General features: G+C 40.3%; 1 protein-coding gene and 1 pseudogene across 2 annotated transcripts in view; one reads left to right on the top strand and one right to left on the bottom strand.

The window, feature by feature from the left end:
- STK3 (serine/threonine kinase 3) overlaps positions 1-21,974 on the top strand; it is a 322,864-nt gene that overhangs the window by 98,048 nt on the left and 202,842 nt on the right. For both annotated transcript variants that reach the window (XM_008255787.4, XM_070075346.1), the window contains 2 exons: positions 12,141-12,305; positions 13,137-13,304. In XM_008255787.4, the coding sequence (XP_008254009.3) occupies positions 12,141-12,305; positions 13,137-13,304 (333 nt within the window). The remainder of the gene's footprint in view (positions 1-12,140; positions 12,306-13,136; positions 13,305-21,974) is intronic.
- On the bottom strand, positions 324-1,253 carry LOC103348146 (V-type proton ATPase subunit F pseudogene; annotated as a pseudogene).

Here is a 21,974-nt window from a genome sequence, read left to right as displayed (position 1 = left end):
AGCTACTATAGGCCAGTGCCGCGGCTCAATAGGCTAATCCTCTGCCTGTGGCGCCAGCACACCGGGTTCTAGTCCCGGTCAGGGTGCCGGATTCTGTCCCGGTTGCCCCTCTTCCAGACCAGCTCTCTGCTGTGGCCCGGTAGTGCAGTGGAGAATGGCCCAAGTGCTTGGGCCCTGCACCCACATGGGAGACCAGGAGAGGCACCTGGCTCCTGGCTTCAGATCGGCGCGGTGCACCGGCTTCAGCGGCCATTGAGGGGTGAACCAACGGCAAAAGGAAGACCTTTCCCTCTGTCTCTCTTTCTCACTGTCCACTCTGCCTGTCATAAAATAAAAAAAATAATAATTAGTAGCTACTGTATTGGATAATGAGCTTCAGCGCACAGTACTTCCTAAGGGCTGTGAAGTCAGAGCATTTATTTATGTATTTTTAAAGATTTATTTATTTATTTGAAAGTGTTAACAATGAGAGAGGAGAGAGATCATCCATCCGCTGGCTCACTCAAATGGCTGCGGTGATCAGGGCTGGGCCAGGCTGAAGCCAGGAGCTTCATCCAAGTCTCCCATGTGGGTATAGGTTCCCAAGGACTTGGGCCGTCCTCTGCTGCTTTCCCAGGAGCATTAGCACAGGGAACTGGATCAGAAGTGGAGCGGCTGGGACTTGAACTGGTACCCATATAGGATGCCAGCACTGCGTTTTTTTTTTTTTTCCTGTTCCCTAACCAGCCTGGCTTTTAATAGCAGCATCCCATCAACCTAGATGCACCTCACACAGCCTCTCACTGGGGTGGGAAGGAGTGGAGACTTGGAAATCAGAGGCTTGAAACTTCAGAGAGGGGCCGAGAAGCCTGGAAGGGCGGGAGGGCTGAGGGCTGTGGGCTGTGGGGCATCTCCTAGCACAGGTCTTCTGCAGTGAACATGCCATTGGCCCTGCGCAGGATGGAGTCCTTGGCAGCGTCATAGGGGTGCCCCTTGGAAGGGATCTCCAGAACAGCCGGGATAGAGCACTGGTGGGTGTCCAGGGCGTGCCGCACCATCTCTTCGATGTACTGGTTAATGAGAATGATGCCAGTGTCATCCCGGTTGAGAAACTGCTGGAAAGTGTCTTCAATCTCACTGATGGTCTTGTCCTTCTCCACCACCAGGAAATTAGGGTGGCGGTTCTTGTTAAGATCCCCGATGCTGCCCAGCAGGAAACCAGTCACCGTGTCCTCTTCTCCGATCACTGCGATCAATTTTCCCCTCCCCGCCATCCTTGTCATGGCACAGAGAGCTGCCCCAAGCTCCCGAAGTCACAGTTAAGGCTGCTTAACCTGTTGAACCACAGCACCTTGGGCCATCCTCTGCTGCTTTCCCAGGAACATTAGCAGGGAACTGGATCAGAAGTGGAGCAGCCGGGACTCTAATTGGTGCTCATATGGGATGCCAGCACTGCAGAGGCTGCTTAACCTGATGAGCCACAGCACCGGCCCAAAGTCAGAACATTTGATTTAAGATAGAGAACAAGTTTCTAAAGTACCAAACCTTTTGGATGTAGGGCTGCTAAAGCCTTATGTGTTTGGCCTTTGTCTTTCTCTCAGACATCATCTAGAGCTAGTCATCTCTGGCTTGCTTAGCTTAGCTGAACTGTGGTAAGCTTTTCCTTCAATCAGGGTGTGTTTTGCCCCTCAGTTTTCTTTTAAATTGTGGTAAAGTATGCATAACAAAGTTTACCATCTTACCGATTTTTGTGTATACAGTCAGTGTAATGGTATTAAATCCATTCATGATGTGGTGCAACCATCACCACTATCTTTCCATAATCTTTTCATTTTGTAACATTAAAACTCTATGCCCATTCAACACTGTGTCTTTTTTCAAAGCCACTTAAAAATTTATTTGTTTAAAATTTAATTTAAGGTATATAAATTTCATATATGCAGATTCAGGAACATAGTGATACTTCTCACCCTACCCTTCCTCCCGTCCACACTCCCACCCTTCTTTCTCCTACCTTTCCTATTCCCAACCTTAACTTTACAAGGATCTATTTTCAGTTTACTTTATACTCCAAAAATTAACCCTACACTAAGTAAAGACTTCAACAAATAGTATAAAGAAAAAAAAACCGCTGTTCTTCAGTAGTCGAGAAAAGAGCTGTTAAAAATCACTGAATCTCAATATGTCAATTTTGATCATATACATTACCTTTTAGATACTCTATTAATTACTACAGATCAGGGAGAACATAGGGTATTTGTCTTTTTGGACCGGCTTATTTATTAAATATAGTGGTTCCGTTTTGTGTAAATGACAGGACTTCATTTTTTTTTTTTTTTTTTTTTTTTACTGCTGAATAGTATTCGATAGTGTATCCGTGCCGTAATTTCTTTGTCCTATGATTAGTTGGTGGACGTCTGGGTTAATTCCATATCTTAGCTATTGTGAATTAAGCTGCAATAAACATGGGGGTACAGATCACTCTCGCATATGCAAATTTCATTTTGTTTGGGTAAATTCCCAGGAATGGGATGGCTGGATCATATAAGTCTCTATTCAGATTTCTGAGATATCTCCATACTGTCTTCTACAATGTCTACACCAGTTTACATTCTCACTAACAGTAGATTAGGGTATCTTTCCCCCTACATCTTCACCAGCATTTGTTGTTTGTTGATTTCTGTACGAAAGCCATTCTAACTGGGGTGAGGTGAAATCTCATTGTAGTTTTGATTTGCATTTCCCTGATGGCTCTTGGTCCTGAGCATTTTTTCATGTGTCTGTTGGCCATTTAAATTTCTTCTCTTGAAAAATGCCTGTTTAAGTCCTTTGCCCATTTCTTAACTGGATTGTTTTCTTGTTGTTGAATTTTTTGAGTTTTTTTTTTTTTTTTTGACAGGCAGAGTGGACAGTGAGAGAGAGAGACAGAGAGAAAGGTCTTCCTTTGCCGTTGGTTCACCCTCCAATGGCCGCCGCGGCTAGCGCGCTGCGACCAGCGCACCGCGCCGATCCGATGGCAGGAGCCAGGAGCCAGGAGCCAGGTGCTTTTCCTGGTCTCCCATGGGGTGCAGGGCCCAAGCACTTGGGCCATCCTCCACTGCACTCCCTGGCCACAGCAGAGATTCTGACTATTAATTCTCTAGCAGTTTCATAATTTGCAAATAATTTTGCCCATTCTGTTCATTGTCTCTTCACTTTGAAGAGTATTTCTTTTGCAATATAGAATCTTCTCAGATTGATATAATCCCATTTGTCAGTTTTGGCTTTGATTGTGCTTCTGGTGTCTTTTCCAAGAAGTCTTTGCCTATGTCAATGTCTTGCAGAGTTTCCCAATGTTCTCTAGTAACTTGACAGTTTTGGGTCATAGATTTAGGCCCTTGATCTTTTTTTTTTTTTTTTTTTTTTTTTTTTGACAGGCAAAGTGGACAGTGAGAGAGACAGACAGACAGAAAGGTCTTCCTTTGCCATTGGTTCACCCTCCAATGGCCGCTGCGGCTGGTGCGCTGTGTCCGGTGCACTGCTCTAATCCGAGGGCAGGAGCCAGGTGCTTCTACTGGTCTCCCATGGGGTGCAGGGCCCAAGCACCTGGGCCATCCTGCACTGCACTCCCGGGCCACAGCAGAGAGCTGGCCTGGAAGAGGGGCAACCAGGACAGAATCCGGCGCCCCGATCAGGACTAGAACCCAGTGTGCCGCCACCGCAGGCGGAGGATTAGCCTAGTGAGCTGCAGCACTAGCCTCTTTATCTGTTTTGAGAGAATTTTGTGTAAGGTGTAAGTTGGGGATCTTGTTTCATACTTCTGTATGCGGAAATCTGGTTTTGCCAGCACCATTTCTTGAAGAGACTGTCCTTGCTTCAGGAATTAATTTTAGATTCTTTATCAAGGATGAGTTGATTGTAGATGTGTGAATCTGGAGTTTCTGTTCTGTTCTACCTGTCTTTTTTTTTTTTTTGCCAGTACCAGGCTGTTTTGAGTATAACTGTCCTGTAGTCTGTCTTGAAATCTGGTATTGTGATGCCTGTGGCTTTGTTTTTGTTGTATAAGATCACTTTAGATATTTGGGTTCTTTCGTATTTCCTTATGAATTTTAGCATCTTTTTTTCCAGATCTGAGAAGAATGTTGTTGGAATTTGGATTGGGATTGCATTGAATCTGTAAATTACTTTCAGTAGTATGGATATTTTGATGACCTTTCAATCCACAGACTTGGAAGATTTTTCCAATTTTTTGGTGTCTTCTGTTTATTTCATTAATGTTTTTTAATTTTTATTGTGGGAATCTTTGACAACCTTGGTTAAATTTATTCCAAGGTATTTATTTATTTATTTATTTATTTTTGGTTGCTATTGTGAATGGGATTGATCTTAGAAGTTCCTTCTTAGCCTGGCATTGTCTGTGTATACAAAGGTTATTGATTTTTGTGTGTTCATTTTATAACCTACCACTTTACCAAACTTTTTTTTTTAATTTATTTTATTTGACAGATAGAGTTAGACAGAAGAGAGAGAGACAGAGAGAAAGGTCTTCCTTCCGTTGGTTCACTCCCCAAATGGCCGCTATAGTCGGTGCTGCGCCGATCCGAAGCCAGGAACCAGGTGCTTCTTCCTGGTCTCCCATGCAGGTGCAGGGGCCCAAGCACTTGGGCCATTCTCCACTGCCCTCCTGGGCCGTAGCAGAGAGCTGAACTGGAAGAGGAGCAACTGGGACTAGAATCTGGTGCCCATATGGGATGCTGGCGCCATGGTGGAGGATTAACTAAGTGAGCCATGGTGCCAGCCCATACCAAACTCTTTTTATGCATTAGTTCCTTAGTGGAGTTTTTTGGATCCCCAAAATATAGAATCATGACATCTGAAAACAGGTATAGTTTGACTTCTTCCTTCCCATTTTGTGTCCCTTTAATTTCTTTTTCTTGCCTAATGGCTCTGGCTAAAACTTGCAGGACCATATTGAATAGCAGTGGTGAGAATGGGCATCCTTGTCTGGTTCCAGAACATAGTGTGAATGCTTCCAACTTTTCCCCATTCAATAAGTTGCTGGCTGTGGGTTTGTCATAAATTGCCTTGATTGTCTTGAGGAATGTTTCTTTTATACCCACTTTGCTTAAGGTTTTCATCAAGAAAAGATGTTGTATTTTATCAAATGCTTTCCCTGCATCTATTGAGATAACTGTATGGTTTTTGTTCTTCAGTTTGTTAATGTGATGTGTCACATGTAATGATTTGCATATGTTGAACCATCCCTACATACTAGGAATAAATTCCAGTTAGTCTGGGTAAATGATCTTTCTGATATGTTGTTGGATTTGATTAACTAGTACTTTGTTGAAGATTTTTGCATCTATGTTCATCAGGGATATTGGTGTATAGTTCTCTTTCTCTGTTGTAACTTTTTCTGGTTTAGGAATTAAGGTGATTTTGGTCTCATAGAACGAGTTTCAGATGATTCCCTTCCTTTCAGTTGTTTTGAATAGCTTGAGAAGAATTGGAATTAGTTTTTCTTTAAATTTCTGGTAGAATTCAACAGTGAAGCCATCCAATCTTGGACTTTTCTTTTTTGGGGGGATCTTTACTGCTGATTCAATCTCCATCTTGGTTATTGGTTTGTTTAGGTTTCCTATGTCTTTATGACTCAGTTTTGGTAGACTGTTTGTTCCAGAAATCTATCCATTTCTTCTAGGTTTCCCAGTTCATTGGCATACAGCTCTTTGTAGTAATTACTGGTGATTCTTTTTATGTTTGTGGTATCTGTTGTTATATTTCCTTTTTCATTTCTGATTTTATTAATTTAGGTCTTCTTTTTTTTGTTAGTTGGGCTAGTGGTATATCAGTTTTATTTATTTTTTCAAAAAACTGCTCTTTATTTCATTGATCTTTTGTATTTTTTGTTTCACTTTTGTTTATTTCTTTTCTAATTTTAATTATTTCTTTCCTTCCACTAATTTTTCATATAGTTTGTTTTTCTAGGTCCTTGAGATGCATTGATAGCTCATTTATTTGGTGCTTTTCCAGTTTTTTGATGTAGGCACCAACTGCTATAAACTTCCTCTCAACACCACTTTTGCCTGTATCCCATAAATTTTGATATGTTGTATTGTCATCTTTATTCATTTCCAGAAGTTTTTTGATTCCTTCCGTGACCCACTGCTCAATCAGGAGCCTGTTGTTCAGTCTCCAGGTGGTTGTGTATGTTCTAGAGATTCTTGAGTTGTTAATTTCCAGCTTTATTCCATTGTGGTCAGAAAAGATGCATGATATGATTTTTCTTTAATTTGCTGATACTTGGTTTATGGCCTAACATATGCTGTATCCTAGAAAAGTTGCATGCACTGATGAGAAGAATGTGTGTTCTGCTACTGAGGGATGAAAGGTTCTCCAGATTATCAGTTAGGTCCATTTAGTCCATAGTGTCGACTAGCTCTGTCGTTTCTTTGTTGATTTTCTGTGTAGCTGATTGGTCCATTTAATAAAGTGGAATGTTGAAGTCCCACATTACCATTGTATTGGAGTTTATGTCTTCCTTTAGATCCATTAACATTTGTTTTAAATAGCCAGGCACCCTGGCATTGGGTGCATATACATTTATTATAGTCACATCATCCTGTTAAGTTGATCCCTTAATCATTACATAATGCCTTCTTTGTCTGTTTTAACAGTTTTTGTGTTAAAGTTTGTTTTGTCTGATATTAGGATGGTTACACCTGCTCATTTTTTGCTGTCCATTAGCATGGAATCTCTTTTTCCATCCCTTCACTTTCAGTCTGCATGCAACTTTGTTGGTAAGGTGTGTTTCTTGTAGGCAGCAAATAGATGGGTCTTGTTTTTTAATCCATTTGGCCAGCCTGTATCTTTTTTTTTTTTTTTAAGATTTTTAAATTTATTTCTTTGAGAGTCAGAGTTACAGAGAGAGAGAGGGAGAGACAGAGAAAGACATCTTCCATCCACTGGCTCACTCCTCAAATGGCCGTAATGGCTGGAGCTGGGCTGATCCTAAGCCAGGAGCCAGGAGATTCTTCTGGGTCTCCCACATGGGTTCAGGGCCCCAAGAAGTTGGGTCATCTTCCAATGCTTTCCCAGACCATTAGCAAAGAGATGTATCAGAAGAGAATCAGCTGGTACATGAACTAGCACCCATATAGGATGCCAGCACCACAGGTGGAGATTTAGCATATTATACCACAGTGCTGTCCCCCTAGCCTGTATCTTTTAATTGGAGAATTTACACCATGTTACTATTGATCAGTAAGAACTTGGCCCTGCCATTTTTCCATAAATGTACCTTTTGTTTGCTTTGGATTTCTTTTGTACTTTTACCAGGGGATTTTCTGCCTTCACATTCTTTCATAATGATGACTATCTTTCTGTGTGTGTGTGTGTGTGTGTGTGTAGTATGTCTTTAAGCATCTTTTATAAGGCGGGATGAGTGTTGATAAGTTCTTTTAATTTCTGTTATGGAAGGTCTTTCTTTCACTTTCATTCATAAATGAGAGCTACAGTATTCTGGGTTGACAGTTTTTTTTTTTTTTCCTTAGACTTGGGCTATGTCTCTCCATTGTCTCCTAGCCTGTAGGGTTTCTGATGAGAAGTCAGTTGTAGGTCTAATTGAGATCCTCTGGAAGTAATCTGACATTTGTCGTTTCTTTATGTTTTACTGTTTAAAGTTTGACTACAATGTGTCATGATGAGGATCTTTTCTGATCATGTCTATAAGGAGTTCTGTGCCCTTTGTGTGTGCTTGGATGTCCCTTTCTTCATGTTAGGCAAGTTTCCTGTAATTATTTCAGTGAATAGACCTTTTAATCCATACTCTCTTTCCAAAATTTCTAGAACTCCTAAGGCCCATATGTTGTTGGGTTGTTTGATAGTATCCCATAAATCTCTAACACAGGTTTTACTTTTTCTAATTTTTTTCTTTTTTTTTTGTCGGTCTTACAATTTAAAAAGATTTGTCTTTTAGCTCAGATTTTCTTTTTTCTGCCTCACGAAGTCTGTTGTTCAGGCTTTCCATTGCATTTTTTATTTGACATTTAATTTTTCATTTCTAATGTTTCATTTTGATTTCTTTTCAAAATCCCAATTTCATGGGAAAATTTTTTCATTCATATCTCATGTATGGATTTATTTAACTTGTGAATTTACTTCTCATTGCTTCTGAGTAATCCTATGATTAATCTTTTGAAATCTGTTTCTGGCATTTCATCAGTCTTTTCATCTTCATATTCTAATATTGAAGTGTTGTGTTCCTTTGGGGGCGGGTCACATCTTCCTTATTCTTGTTTCTTAAATTTCTACTTTTATTTTTAAGCATTTGTAGAAATACATGTTGGTTTTCTCCTCTGGGTGGCTTTTATTTTTGAACTATGCCTCTGTGGTTAGTGGAGTTGTCTGCTCTTTTGGTGAATACCCAAAGGCGTGTCCTGGGTTGTGGCTGGGAGGTTCTGCCCCCTGCCCCCCCATTCAGGGTGGGGCAAGTATGCAGGGTGACACCCAAGTTGGGCGTGGTAGATCTTGTTAACCAAAAGGACGGTATGATCACCTCTATTGGCATAGTCATACCCTCACCTCTTCTCTACCAAGGTGATCAATTCCCATGTGTTAGCCCACAGTGGGTGCAGTATTCATCCACGCTTTGTGCTGCCGCTTGAACTGCACAAAGGATCTGTGCAGTCCTCAGTGTGAGCACAGATCCAGCTACAGTGACCCACCCCAGGCATTCAGGGAGATCTGAGCATGTGGAGAGAGTAGCACTCAGTGATTGCCCAAAGACCCATCCACACCCTGCCATCTCTCATGCAGAGTTCCCACAGTCTCAGCATACTGGGCTCCCACAGTCACAGGTTGCAGAGGATCCACTCTGCCCTGCTAGCCTGTCCCATCCATAGAGAGGCTGAGACATTCCCAGAGTCAGCTGCCTGTGGGTGCTCTGCCTATGTGGTTTGGTCCCCATACCCTGTGATATGTTGAGAGTGGAGGGGCACTTCACAGTCATACATGGGTGCCCCATCCCCTGACAGTGCTCTCAGCTAGACTCAGAGTCAGTGGGGAATGTGGATTTCTCCCTCTAGTAAAATCCCTAGATCACAGGGCCACAGCCTCTACTCATTTCACAATGGTACCTTCTCCCTGCTGGTTGCACGGTGTGCACAAGAGCCTCTGCAGCCAGTCTTGATGTCAGAATGACTCCTTCTCCCTGCCTGTTTCTGGGTGTGTGCACCTGAGCTGTTGCTGCTACTGGTGTCAAGATGGCATCTTGTCCCTGTCAGTTACTGGGTGCACCCAAGAGCTGCTGCAGCTGCTACTTTTGTCCAAAATGGCCCCTGCCATCTCTCAGCCATTTTCTGGATGCCGTTGTGGAGGGGTTGAAGGGAGAAATGTGTCCTTTTTTCTCAATGGGTTAGTGGGCATTCTGTCCCCCTTAGGGTTTCAGGCCAGACTCAGAGACAGTGTAATCTGCCAGGCTCTCATTCCAGTTGCATTACCAGTGGCACAGGCCACTGCAGTCTGATCTCACCTTGTTCTCCAAAGCTGGTGCTTTTCTCATCTGGGCTGCTGTGTGTGTCCGTGCTCATTGCTGCACATCTGTACCTTCTAAACAGATCCACGGCATCCCTCTTCCTTCTGTAGAATTTCCACCACAGTTTTCTAACTCTCCCCTGAGAATTTACTTTCTCTACTTTTTTTTCCTTTCCTTTTTTTTTTTTTTTTTATTATTTATTTGAGAGTTAGAGTTACAGATAGTGAGAGAGAAAGACAGAGAGAAAGGCCTTGCACCTGCTGGTTCACTCCCCAGATGGCTGCAATGGCTGGAGCTAGGCCGATCTGAAGCCAGGAACCAGGAGCTTCCCCTAGGTTTCCCATGTGGGTGCAGGGGCCCAAGCACTTGGGCCATCTTCTACTGCTTTCCCAGGCCACAGCAGAGAGCTGGATCAAAAGAGGAGCAGCCAGGACTAGAACTAGAACCCATATGGATTCCTGGTGCCACAGGCGGAGATTAACCTACTGAGTCACAGCGCTGGCCCCCTTTTTCTTTCTTTTTTTTTTTTTTTTAAACTGTTTTTCCCTAGCCTAGAGTAGTACACATTTTTCCTATTCTGCCATCTTGGAATTAACACCAAGTCTTTATTTCTACCCAGCCCCAGGCAACTACCATTTGACTTTCTATGTCTGATTTTTACTAGATATTCTAGATTGTTCTAAATATCATATTGGCTGATTCATACAGTATTCATTTTTTAATTGTGAATGTTTGGGTTATTTTACCTAGCATAATGTGCTCAAAATTTGCCTATGCTGTAGTATATTGCTGAATTGCCTTCCTTTTTAAGGCTGAATAATATTACATTTTGCTTACCTTTTCATTTGTCAGTGGATACTTGAGTGGTTTCTGCTTTTTGTCTACTGTGAATTAATCTGCCATGAGCATTGGTTGTACAAAATCTTGAGCACTTGTTTTTAGTTCTACTGAGTTTATACCCATAAGCTGAACTCCTGAGTCAAAAGGTAATTCTGTGGTTGAATTTTTATTTTCCTCAGCAGCTGTACCATTTTATATTTCTCCCTAGAGTGCACAAGGATTCCAGTTTATCCACATCTTTGCCAAAATTTATTATTTTGCTTTTTGATAATAGCTGTGGTAATGAGGGTGAAATGATATCTTGAAGTTTTGATTTTAATATCCATTATGACTAATGATGCTGGAGATCTTTTCATGTTCTTATTGGCCATTTGTCTATCTTTGGAAAAATATCTTCAACCCTTTGCCCATTTTTACTTATTTATTTTTCATTGCTGAGCTTTAGGAGTTCTCTGTATGTTCTGGATATTAATCTCTAGTTAGATACATAATTTACAAATATTCTCTTCCATTCCATTCAGTAGGTTGTGTTTTCATTTTGTTGATATTGGTTTCCTTCCTATGCACAAATTTTAAAAATTTTTATGAAGCCCAATTTGTCTGTTTCCTTTTGTTGCATATATATTTTTGTCATATTCAAGAAATCATTACCAAATCTAATATTGTGAAGCTTTTGCTGTTTTTTTTCTTAGGAGTTGGACAGTTTTAGGTCTTACATGTAGGTCTTAGAGCAATTTTTATTTTTTTAAGTCCATAATTAATAGGTCTTTCATTTGCTGGTTCTCTCCCCAAATGGCCACAACAGTCGGAGGTAGGAAATGCTGAAGCCAGGAGAGGAAGTTATCCAAGTCTCTCACATGGGTGCAGGGGCACAAGAATTTGGGCCATTTTCCACTGCTCTCCCAGGCGTATTAGCAGGGAGTTGGAACAGAAGTGGAACAGCTGGGACCCAAACCGGCACTCATGTGGGGTACCGTTGTTGCAGGCATTGCCTTTACCTACTACTCCACCTAAGGAGCTGTTGTGCTAGAAACCTGGGAAAGAAAGAGCAAATATTTATTTCTTGTCATTTCGTAATATGAAACCACCATATAGGACTGTAGTAAGGATAAATGAGGTAATGAATGCTGACTTTCATTAATGCCTATTATAGATAGACTTGCCCTTCTTCTCTCTTCTCTCTCCTTTCTTTCCTTTAACTGCTTTTTTGTGTTTCCATATCCCACATCTTTCTCTGACATTTTCATTTTTGAGTTTTCAGTATTAGGTCAGAAGCCTAGGAATTGGTTGGATTAAGAGTGACATGGTTGGAAGCAGGAAGAGTGGCATTTGTGCCAGCTCTTCTCATGATGGAGATTTGTGTCTAGCTACCTATCCTCATTGTCTTTCCTTTTTGTAAAGTTGTGGGCTTTCATTTTCTTCAAAAATCAGAGGAATTCAGGGAAAAGTGTCTCAATTTACTTTTTCAGGACAGAGAATTGCAATAGTGCACTGACCAAATGTTAGACAAAGTGAGAAATACTGATTTTTTTATGGTCATGCTGGTTCTTAGGATATGGTCAATGCCGTATGAAGTACATTGCTAATTTTAAACAGAAAAGAAATTTAATCCTCATTTCATCAGTAAAATTTATAATGATAATGACTAACAACATTGTAGATGGAAAACATGTTATTTATTATTTTAACCTTTAGGCTCTTCCTAAAGATGTAGTGGTCATTAGAAAGAAATGTTGTTCCTAGTGCTCTCTTATAAGAATTTATCTGACATGGTATTTCAGTATGACTTTAAAAAATTTCTTTCCAGTTAACAGAAGATGAAATTGCAACCATTCTTAAATCTACATTGAAAGGACTAGAATATTTGCACTTTATGAGGAAAATTCACAGAGATATAAAAGCTGGAAATATTCTCCTCAATACAGAAGGACACGCAAAATTGGCAGACTTTGGTGTGGCTGGTCAGTTAACAGTAAGTTGACTTTAATAATTTTGAGAACACGTTTGTCTGATTTGTTCTGGTTTGTATCTAAACTTTGTTAACTCTGGGGAGTATGGGAGGAAATGTGTGACTTTATTGTTCTTCTGGAGAAAGCAATAATTGAACCAAATTGAGCATTATTTATTTTATTTATAATTAGTGATATTGAATATGAAAATATACCTTGCTTTCAAATGCTTAAGTGTTGTAAAAGGGAAGCTATGTTGATTAATTTTTAATGGCTTTTTTTTTTTTTTTTTTTTTTTTTGACAGGCAGAGTGGACAGTGAGAGAGAGAGACAGAGAGAAAGGTCTTCCTTTGCCATTGGTTCACCCTCCAATGGCCACCGCGGCCAGTGCACCGCGCTGATCCGATGGCAGGAGCCAGGTACTTATCCTGGTCTCCCATGGGGTGCAGGGCCCAAGCACTTGGGCCATCCTCCACTGCACTCCCTGGCCACAGCAGAGAGCTGGCCTGGAAGAGGGGCAACCGGGACAGAATCCGGCGCCCCAACCGGGACTAGAACCCGGTGTGCCGGCGCCGCAAGGCGGAGGATTAGCCTAGTGAGCCGCGGCGCCGGCCTTTAATGGCTTTTTAATGAAGATAGTAGAAGTAGGTTACTTGTTAGGCTCTTATTTATTTCATAATTTAAAATTCCTGAATATATTGTATTGTGACTAGTTGAAATCTTAGCAATATAGTTCATTTCAGATGTACTCTGTGGTATTTAAGAGTTTAACGTGTATTTTAAAGGACATGTTGGCATACAGATTTCCTTTGTGTTTTTATAGTAGTATTTATGTCTGCATAATGCTATTACAGGATACAATGGCAAAACGTAATACTGTGATAGGAACTCCATTTTGGATGGCTCCTGAAGTAATTCAAGAAATAGGCTATAACTGTGTGGCTGACATCTGGTCCCTTGGCATTACTTCTATAGAAATGGCTGAAGGAAAACCACCTTATGCGGATATACATCCAATGAGGGTAAGGAAATTGCTGTTTGTTAAAAATGTTAACCTTGTAAGTGTTGTAGTTTTGAATGTAAGTAAGCATAAAGCAAATCAAATAAGCTTATTTGAATTTAGATTCTATGCAAAAAATAGTGAAATTATCTGTCAAAGATTAGTCACTGTTCATTTTCTTCCTATATGTTCTTAACTGCAAGAGAAATGAAAGTGGTGTTTATTTCTCACATCACTGCTTTTGTCCCCCTGGAAATATGCCTGTAAGGTCCTTATTCTTCAGCAGAATAAAGGGTTGGAAAATCGTCTTGGTTTTTCAGTTTGTTGTTTTCTCAGTGTGATAGTGGAAGAGTTTGAGGAAATCAGTTCTTTTCTACTCATTTTACAATTTCTACCTTCCTGTGTTTTTGTTACCCCCTTTTCAGCCTGAGGCTTATTTTAAAAAATTCTGAATTCTAATACTGCTATGTACTTTTAAAAGAACTAGGCTTATTTGTTGAGTTAGTGCTTATTGAGAAAAGAGAACTTTCCTGATCACTAATTTTACCCTTTTATGGCCTCCTTTTCCAGGGTAACTTTTGAATATGAAAGATTTACCTCGCACATTGAAGTTTACTTGCCTATGCTTTAATGTGTGTGTTGATAACTGTCTTTAGGTGTATTGGGATGTAAATCTCAATTCACCATAGATAAGTACATTTATCTTCGTATACTTATTGCCCTCTAGTGGCTATAGTTACTTCAAGAAGGATATAGGAATGAAGTGGAATGTGTTTGTTGTGTGTGTGTGTGTGTGTGTGTACAAAAGAGAAGATAATGGCAGAGTGTCTGGAGAAGTGTGCGAAGGAAATGTATGATGGGAAAAGAGTGCAATACTTTAGGATATCTGAAGAAGAATAAATTGGAATTATGTCTAATATTACAATGCTCTTGTGTATTAAATAATCCAAGGTAATTGTATTCTATATTGAAATTTCTTAAAAAAGATCTGTATGCCATATTGAAACACTGTAAAGAGAATTATTTGAGAAATACAGTTGTATACAATATGGACCATCTTCTTTGTGCATACATGTTCTTTTTTGCTAAAGTGAAAAATAAAAATAACATTTATTTTAAAGTAACATGAAAAGTAATAAGATTAGCACAAAAACAATAACACACATTCTCATTTCTTCTGATTATTATCTGTGGTACTTTTAGTTAAAATGACTTAAGGTGATCCTCAAAGTGGGTATGTTTTAGCTTGAATTAGTGAAGTGTGGTGTTTTTTTTTTTTTGTTTTTGTTTTTTTTTTTTTTTTTGACAGGCAGGAGTGGACAGTGAGAGAGAGAGAGAGACAGAGAGAAAGGTCTTCCTTTGCCATTGGTTCACCCTCCAATGGCCGCCGCGGCCAGCGCGCTGCAGCCGGTGCACCGCGCTGATCTGATGGCAGGAGCCAGGTACTTATCCTGGTCTCCCATAGGGTGCAGGGCCCAAGCACTTGAGCCATCCTCCACTGCACTCCCTGGCCACAGCAGAGAGCTGGCCTGGAAGAGGGGCAACCAGGACAGAATCCGGCGCCCGGACCGGGACTAGAACCCGGTGTGCCGGCGCCGCAAGGCGGAGGATTAGCCTAGTGAGCGCGGCGCCGGCCAGTGAAGTGTATTAAATCAGTCCCAGAGCTGGGTTTTAACCTAGGCCTTGCATTATTACTCCTCTGCTTCTTCTGTGTGGAAATCTTATTTTTTTCACCAAGTTTAGACTTGATTATGCTCTTGTCTCTCTAGCAGATAGCAAAGAATTGTAATATGTGACTCTTGCCTTCAGGAATCTTAAAAAATCACAACATCCTAGATGTCTTGCTCACTTTTTTCTATCACTCTAAATTCTATCAGTTTTTCATTTCCCAACTCAGATCGTCTTTATTTATGGAGCCTTCTTGACAGCCATTTCCCAAGTAGAATTTTCTTTTTCTTCAAAATTTGTGTGTGTGTATGTATGTATGTATGTATGTATGTGTGTGTATACATACATACATAAAAATACAAGTTTTGACTCTCTAGTTCTTTGGGCAGTTTATTCAGTGTTGCCTTGTGCATTTCCAAACACAATACAGTTTTAAGTTGCTATTTATATGGTCATTGCTTAACTTTTCTCATGTTTGAGAGCTGTCTTCCAGTTAGAGGTATTGGAAGTCTGTCAGGATCATGTAGCAGACACAAGCTTTCCAAAGTTTGAATCTTCAGTTGAAAGCTCAAATCTTATTGTTGGCAACAAACACCATCTGTTTTGTTGGATATGACAGGTTCACTTGGTTCACTGTTTAGAAAATATCAGATACCCGAGTCTGAATAAGCCTAGGTTTTCTGTTAATTCTTCTTTCGAGTAAAAATGGTATTCCTTGGAAAAATAATTGCAGCTTGGTTAGCTTGCAACTCAGTCATGCAGGTGCTTTTACTCAAGATAATCATTGTTCTCTGGTATGTGGGAAAGTGTTTTATGCATATTTCCCATTTTGTCACACACAGAATATTAAAAAGATATTATTCAAGGGTAGAAACTTAATACAATTAATAATTTCTCTGTCTTGTCAAGGTTGACTGTAGTTTGGAGGGAGGCCATGGAGGAAGGGTGGATTGAAGAAAGAGCTATGCAAGAGGGAAGAAAATTGGAAAGTGAAAAATCATAGTGTCATCAATCCTAGTTTGTTGGCTTTTTTTTTTTTTTTTTTTTTTTTAAAGCAGTGCTCAGCTCTGGACTGGAGAACATTATGGCCTTGATTTCAGGGTTTGAATTTTAACCAGTGAGTTTCTTGGATAGATGGAACTACAGGGACTGTAAGGATTCTGTTCAAGTGAGTAGTTCAGGTGATTACCCATGGATGGGGTACAGTCTGGAGAGAGAGTATAAGGAAGTGCTAAACAGTGTTCTGTACTGTTTCTGCATAGAGGCATCCTGGGGCGCTCTCAAAAAATTCTGATACTTGTACCCTACCCTAAACCAATTAAAGCAGTGAGGTTAGAGAGCAGTTACGTGTGTGTGTGTGTGTGTGTGTGTGTGTGTGTCTGAGAGAGAAAGTGAGTTAAGGTATGAGATACTGGGTAGGACATGAAACTGATTGCTTAGTGAATTATTGATTTTTTTTTTGACAGGCAGAGTTAGACAGTGAGAAAGAGAGAGACAGAGAGAAAGGTCTTCCTTCCGTTGGTTCACCCCCAAAGGGCTGCTACGGCTGGCGCACTCTGCCAATCCAAAGCCAGGAACCAGGTGCTTCCTCTTGGTTTCCCACGCGGGTGCAGGGCCCAAGGGCCATCCTCCACTTGGGCCATCCTCCACTGCACTCCCGGGCCACAGCAGAGAGCTGGACTGGAAGAGGAGCAACCGGGACAGAATCCGGTGCCCCAGCTGGGACTAGAATCCGGGGTGCTGGTGCCACAGGCAGAGGATTAGCCAAGTGAGCCACGGCACCGGCCATGACTATCCATGTATAAGAAGATTGTCCTCCCTCTCCTCCTTAAAGTTTTACACTGCTATTCTATCTACCACAGTGAAGCTTTGGTTTGTTTACACTATAAGCAAGTTTAAAAAAAGTTTAGCAAAACTGTTCACTCTTTGCCATTAAACAAATCCAGTGTTTTTAACAGCTCTTTATATAGGAAATTCCTCCTTGATATCCATATTCCAAATATGTTATTCTAACTCAGGAATGATAAAAGGAAATATCAATCACTGACAAACTGATAAACTTCAGCTACAAAACTAATGACCTCAGCCTTCACAACGTCCAGAGATACATTCTAAATTAACTGCAGGTTTACGACTTTATTTAACTACTTTCATTCTCTCATTTAGTGCCACCTTTAAGTTCTTCATATCCCTCAAGCTATGACACTCTAAATCTATGTCCTACAAAAAGCTTCATCAGTGAAAAACACAATCTTGGTTTGTGGCTATTTAAGCAGGAGCTATTCTATACTAAAGTATCCAAGTTCAGTGCATTTTTTTTGTCTCTCATTTTTGTTGCCCTGAGCAAGATCAGGTCTAAGCAGGCCTGAAACTGGGCATGGTAAACAGATGGCATTTCTGAGAAAATGACTTGGATATCAAAAGCACGCACACTCAGTCTAGAAGTCACTGTCCTGAGGTGGTCCTACCTAGTGGGCAGGCATTGTAGACAGGGCCAGAACTCTGAAAATAGTCAAAGGAAATTTCAGAAAGAGAGGATGGAATCCTCACCCTGGCTGGGCAACCCCTGGATGTGGAGGCTGGGGAAGTTTGCCTGCCACATGCTCACTTTGTCTCCTATTCTAGATAGCCATCTAAATGCAGTAAATTGGAATAGCCTTTATTTCTATTAGAAGACCTGGCATTCTTTGCCTCTATCTGGTGCTGTAATCTTTGTCAATCAGATCTTCACCTGATTGTAACAATTTTGTAGATTAATGGTTATCTCATTAGCATGTACTTTTATAAAAAAAAATAGGAAATGAGTGGATAGTATAAATTTTCTAAATATCTAATACTGTACCCTTCCACCAAACCTACACACTTTTCCCCTTAGATGTTAGTGAAAGCAAATTCATTCTTTTAACCATATTTAAAAATTTTTTTGTTTTGTTTTTCAAGCTTTTCTGGTTGGTTATCCATTGCCCAACATAGTGATTTGGTAGGGAAAGAACTGTTTGTATTAGACAAAGGAGCTGGAAAAGTGCCTGGTAATTTCTTGAATTAAGTAAGTGAAGGAAAGAAAACTCATACTAAAAGCTTTACTCCTATACAATATAAGATGGAATGTTTATTACTCTTGTAAAATAAGATGTGAAAATGCATTTATATTTTAGCAAGATTTGTGTCAAAAGTGAGTTGAAACAACTGCAGTCAATAAAATGATAATTTTCAGAAACGTATTTTAAGCATGGCAACCTCTAAGAATAATTAGGAAGTATTTTAGGTTAAAAAAAGCTCTGGTTATGTATCCTCATAACACATAGTTTTAAAGAAAGAAACTGGATATTTTCAAACATGGAAAGGTTATTTTGATGAATGATGTTTTATAATCTTATTTTGGGGGAGAGTGGATTAGGTTGCTGCTTAGGACATCCTGCATCCCATATTGAGTGCCTGGTTTGGCCGTGGCTACTCTGAACTTCCGATACAGCTGCCTGCTAATGTATCCTTGGAGGCAGAAGATGATGGTGCAAATCCTTGGATTCCTGTTACCCACGTGGGAGACCTAGAGGGAGTTCCAGTTCCTGGCTTCCACCTGGCCCACACCTGGCTTTTCCAAGCATCTGGGGAGTGAACCATAGGGTGGAAAAAAAAATCTCTGTTTTCTTCTCTTCCCTCTCTCTCTGTGTCACTCTGCCTTTTAGTAAATAGAATAAATCTTTTTTACAAGTTATCTTTCTTTACTGAGGAACCTTTTGCTGAACGTAGCTATGTTTTCTAACTCACCTCTACCTGCCTCCCCCTTTTTTGAGAATTATAGAATTTTAATAGGTGAAATAAATGTACCAGTACATCAGTGGTTTTTTTTTTTTTTTTTTTTTTTTTTTGACAGGCAGAGTGGACAGTGAGAGAGAGAGAGACAGAGAGAAAGGTCTTCCTTTTGCCATTGGTTCACCCTCCAATGGCCGCCGCGGCCGGCGCGCCGCGGCCGGCGCACCGTGCTGATCCGATGGCAGGAGCCAGGAGCCAGGTGCTTTTCCTGGTCTCCCATGGGGTGCAGGGCCCAAGCACCTGGGCCATCCTCCACTGCACTCCCTGGCCACAGCAGAGAGCTGGCCTGGAAGAGGGGCAACCGGGACAGAATCCGGCGCCCCGACCGGGACTAGAACCCAGTGTGCCAGCACCGCAAGGCGGAGGATTAGCCTAGTGAGCTGCGACGCCGGCCTAGTACATCAGTTTTAAAAACAGACATTGCAAGCAGGTGGGACTGGTGTTCATTCTTTATAATGGATACTAAAAATACATATACATGGTAGCTTTCCTCCCTGAAAATCAAATGACACTGCTTTTTTAATGACCAAGTATACTCCTAATCCAACATGATTTCTTAAAAAAAAAAAAAAAAAAAAGACACAAATAGGTAGTTATTGCCACATGTATGGAGTGAAAACTGAGTTAACCATTTTAATATACTTTTAAAAAAACCAATACAATTCACACAGCAGACTCATAGAATGACAAACACCCTAAATAGCACTCTGTCCTTAGAATCAGCCTCCTAGGGCATTCAGATCTGACTAAAAATACCATGAGAGCATTTCAGGCATGGAAAGCCAAGACATAGTGGCAAAAACGGTTCTGCATGAAAGATCTCTGTGAATGAGACTCCAGTTGAAAGAAGGGACCATCAGAGAAGGATGTACTTTTCTCTGAAGGGAGGAGAGAACTTCCTCTTTGCATATCGCCCTGTATAAAAACTGATGGAATTTGTTCACTCAAAAGGCTTCCATAGCCTTGCAGCTCATGTCAAGAGCCTCGGGTGATCACTAATGTCATAAATAATACAGTGTCAGTTGTTATATCAACAACAGGAGTCACTGTGCACTTGCTCACCATGTTGAACCTCTGTCCTTAATGAGGTGTGCTGTGAGAATTAACAGTAAAACTTGTCTTCAAACTTTTCTTTATGTGTCTGTGTGGGTGCAAATAGTTGAAATCTCTACTTAGTATAGAGTTGGTCTATTGTATATAAAGTCAATTAAAAACAAATCTTAATGGAAAATGGAATGGGAAAGGGAGTAATAGGTGGGATGGGAGTAGGAGTGGAAAGGTGAGAATGGGGAGAAGAAACACTATATCCCTAAAAGCTGTACATATAAAATTTGTATTCATTAAATAAAAACCTTAAAAAAATCTAATACCAAGCAAGTGATAATAATCATGAACTCCTTCCTGCTCAGTTAATAATAAAATTTGAGCAATTCTGGAAGACTGAGCCTGGGTAGCATTTGGAGTTGAGTAGTGCTACACCCAACACATTTACATACCAGTCCTGGCTGTGAAGGACTTGGTGGATTCCTGGGCCATCTTAGTGTGTGTGCATGGGATCATCTCTTGGAAGATCCTTCACAAGCGTTTAATGTGTGTGTTGGTTGGGAGTGCATAGAGAATGAGTATCTTCATTTAATCTGGGAGGCCATAAGTCTGAAATCAAGGTGCTGACAGTGCCATACTCCACCAGTGGTTCCAAGGGAGGATCCATTTTTGCCTCTTGCAGTTTTAAGCCGTTACCAGCAGCCTATACTTTTCTGTCAGTTGTGGTTGGATCAGTCCAGTCTCTGCCTACATCATCACGTTGCATTATTCTTTGAGAGTCTGTGTATTCCCCCCCCTTTTTTTTTTCTGACTCAGATTTCTCTCTGCCTTTCTCTTGTAAGAACACTTCTAATTGGATTTAAGGCTTGTTAGATGTTCCAGATGACCTTTGCCAAAGTCATTGAATTAATCACTTCTGCAAAGACTATTTTTCCCCAAATAAAGTCATATTTAAGAGTTTCCTGGAATTATGACATGGGTAGAGCTTCTGGGGAGGGGAGCATCATTACACTTTATACCTTCTATAAACTGTTCTCTTCTTTCAAATGATAGGTTAATAATTTATGACTAATGACTAATGTATAACATAAAATTTACTGTTGTAACAGTTTTTAAGTATATAGTTCTTTGACATTAAATACATTTGTGTTGTTCTGTAGCCATCTGTCCATTTCCAGAAATTTTCTTTTTTGTCATCCAAAACTGAAACTCTGTAATCATTGGATAATAATCCTCCCTTTATTTTCTCCCCAACACCAGGCAACCACTGTTCTACTTTCTGTCTTTTTGAGGGAGAAAGAGTAGATATATGTTTAGTTGCTTAAAATGTAAAACCATAGACTCTAACAAGTTTTATTTATATGTATATAGATTCAAATTATATAGAATCCTGTGGCTGTAGATGAGAGTTTAATGATTTTGTCATTACAGTGCCCCTTATCCATTATTTTACTTTCTGTAGTCTCAGTGACCTGTGGCCAACAGCTAACCGGAAATATTATGTGGAAAATTCCATAGATAAATAAACTAAGAGTTTTTAATTGTGTACCATTTTGGGTAGCATAATGAACTTTGTGCTGTCCTGTCCTGAACATGAATTTGTCCACTTACACTACTCACCCATTAGTTACTTGGTGGCCATTTCAGTTATCAGATTGACTGCTGTACTATTGCAGTGCTTTTGTTCAAATAACACTTACATCATAGCCTAATCCATGTCACGGTGCCTATGTCATTTATCTCACTTGATCTCATCATATCATATCATTTTGCATTATCATAAGAAGATAGCTGAGTATGATATAATAAAATGTTTTGACACCACATTCACATAACTTTTATTGTATATATTGTTATAATGCTTCTATTTTATTTTTATTAATTTATAAATTAAACTTTATAATAGCTATGTATATATAGGAAGAAACAGCATATAAAGGGTTTGGTACTTTCTACAGTTTTGGGGTGTATCCGCTGAGGCCTGGGGGAGGGAGAGACTACAGTAAATGAGTTGCTTGCTTTTCTCCCTTAAACTTAACCTCCTCTACCTGTCCCCCACCTCTTCTCACTGCCACCTTTCTTTCTTTGCCCCTTGGCAAGGAGGATAGGCACATGATGCCCCCTTTCCACCTTAGCTTTCTGTCCATATGGTTTTCTTCTCTTTCAT

This window comes from Oryctolagus cuniculus, chromosome 6 (assembly GCF_964237555.1).
Source record: "Oryctolagus cuniculus chromosome 6, mOryCun1.1, whole genome shotgun sequence".
Lineage (NCBI taxonomy): Eukaryota > Metazoa > Chordata > Mammalia > Lagomorpha > Leporidae > Oryctolagus > Oryctolagus cuniculus.
Note: the sequence above shows the minus strand (reverse complement) of the source record. Positions and strands in the feature narration are given on the sequence as shown.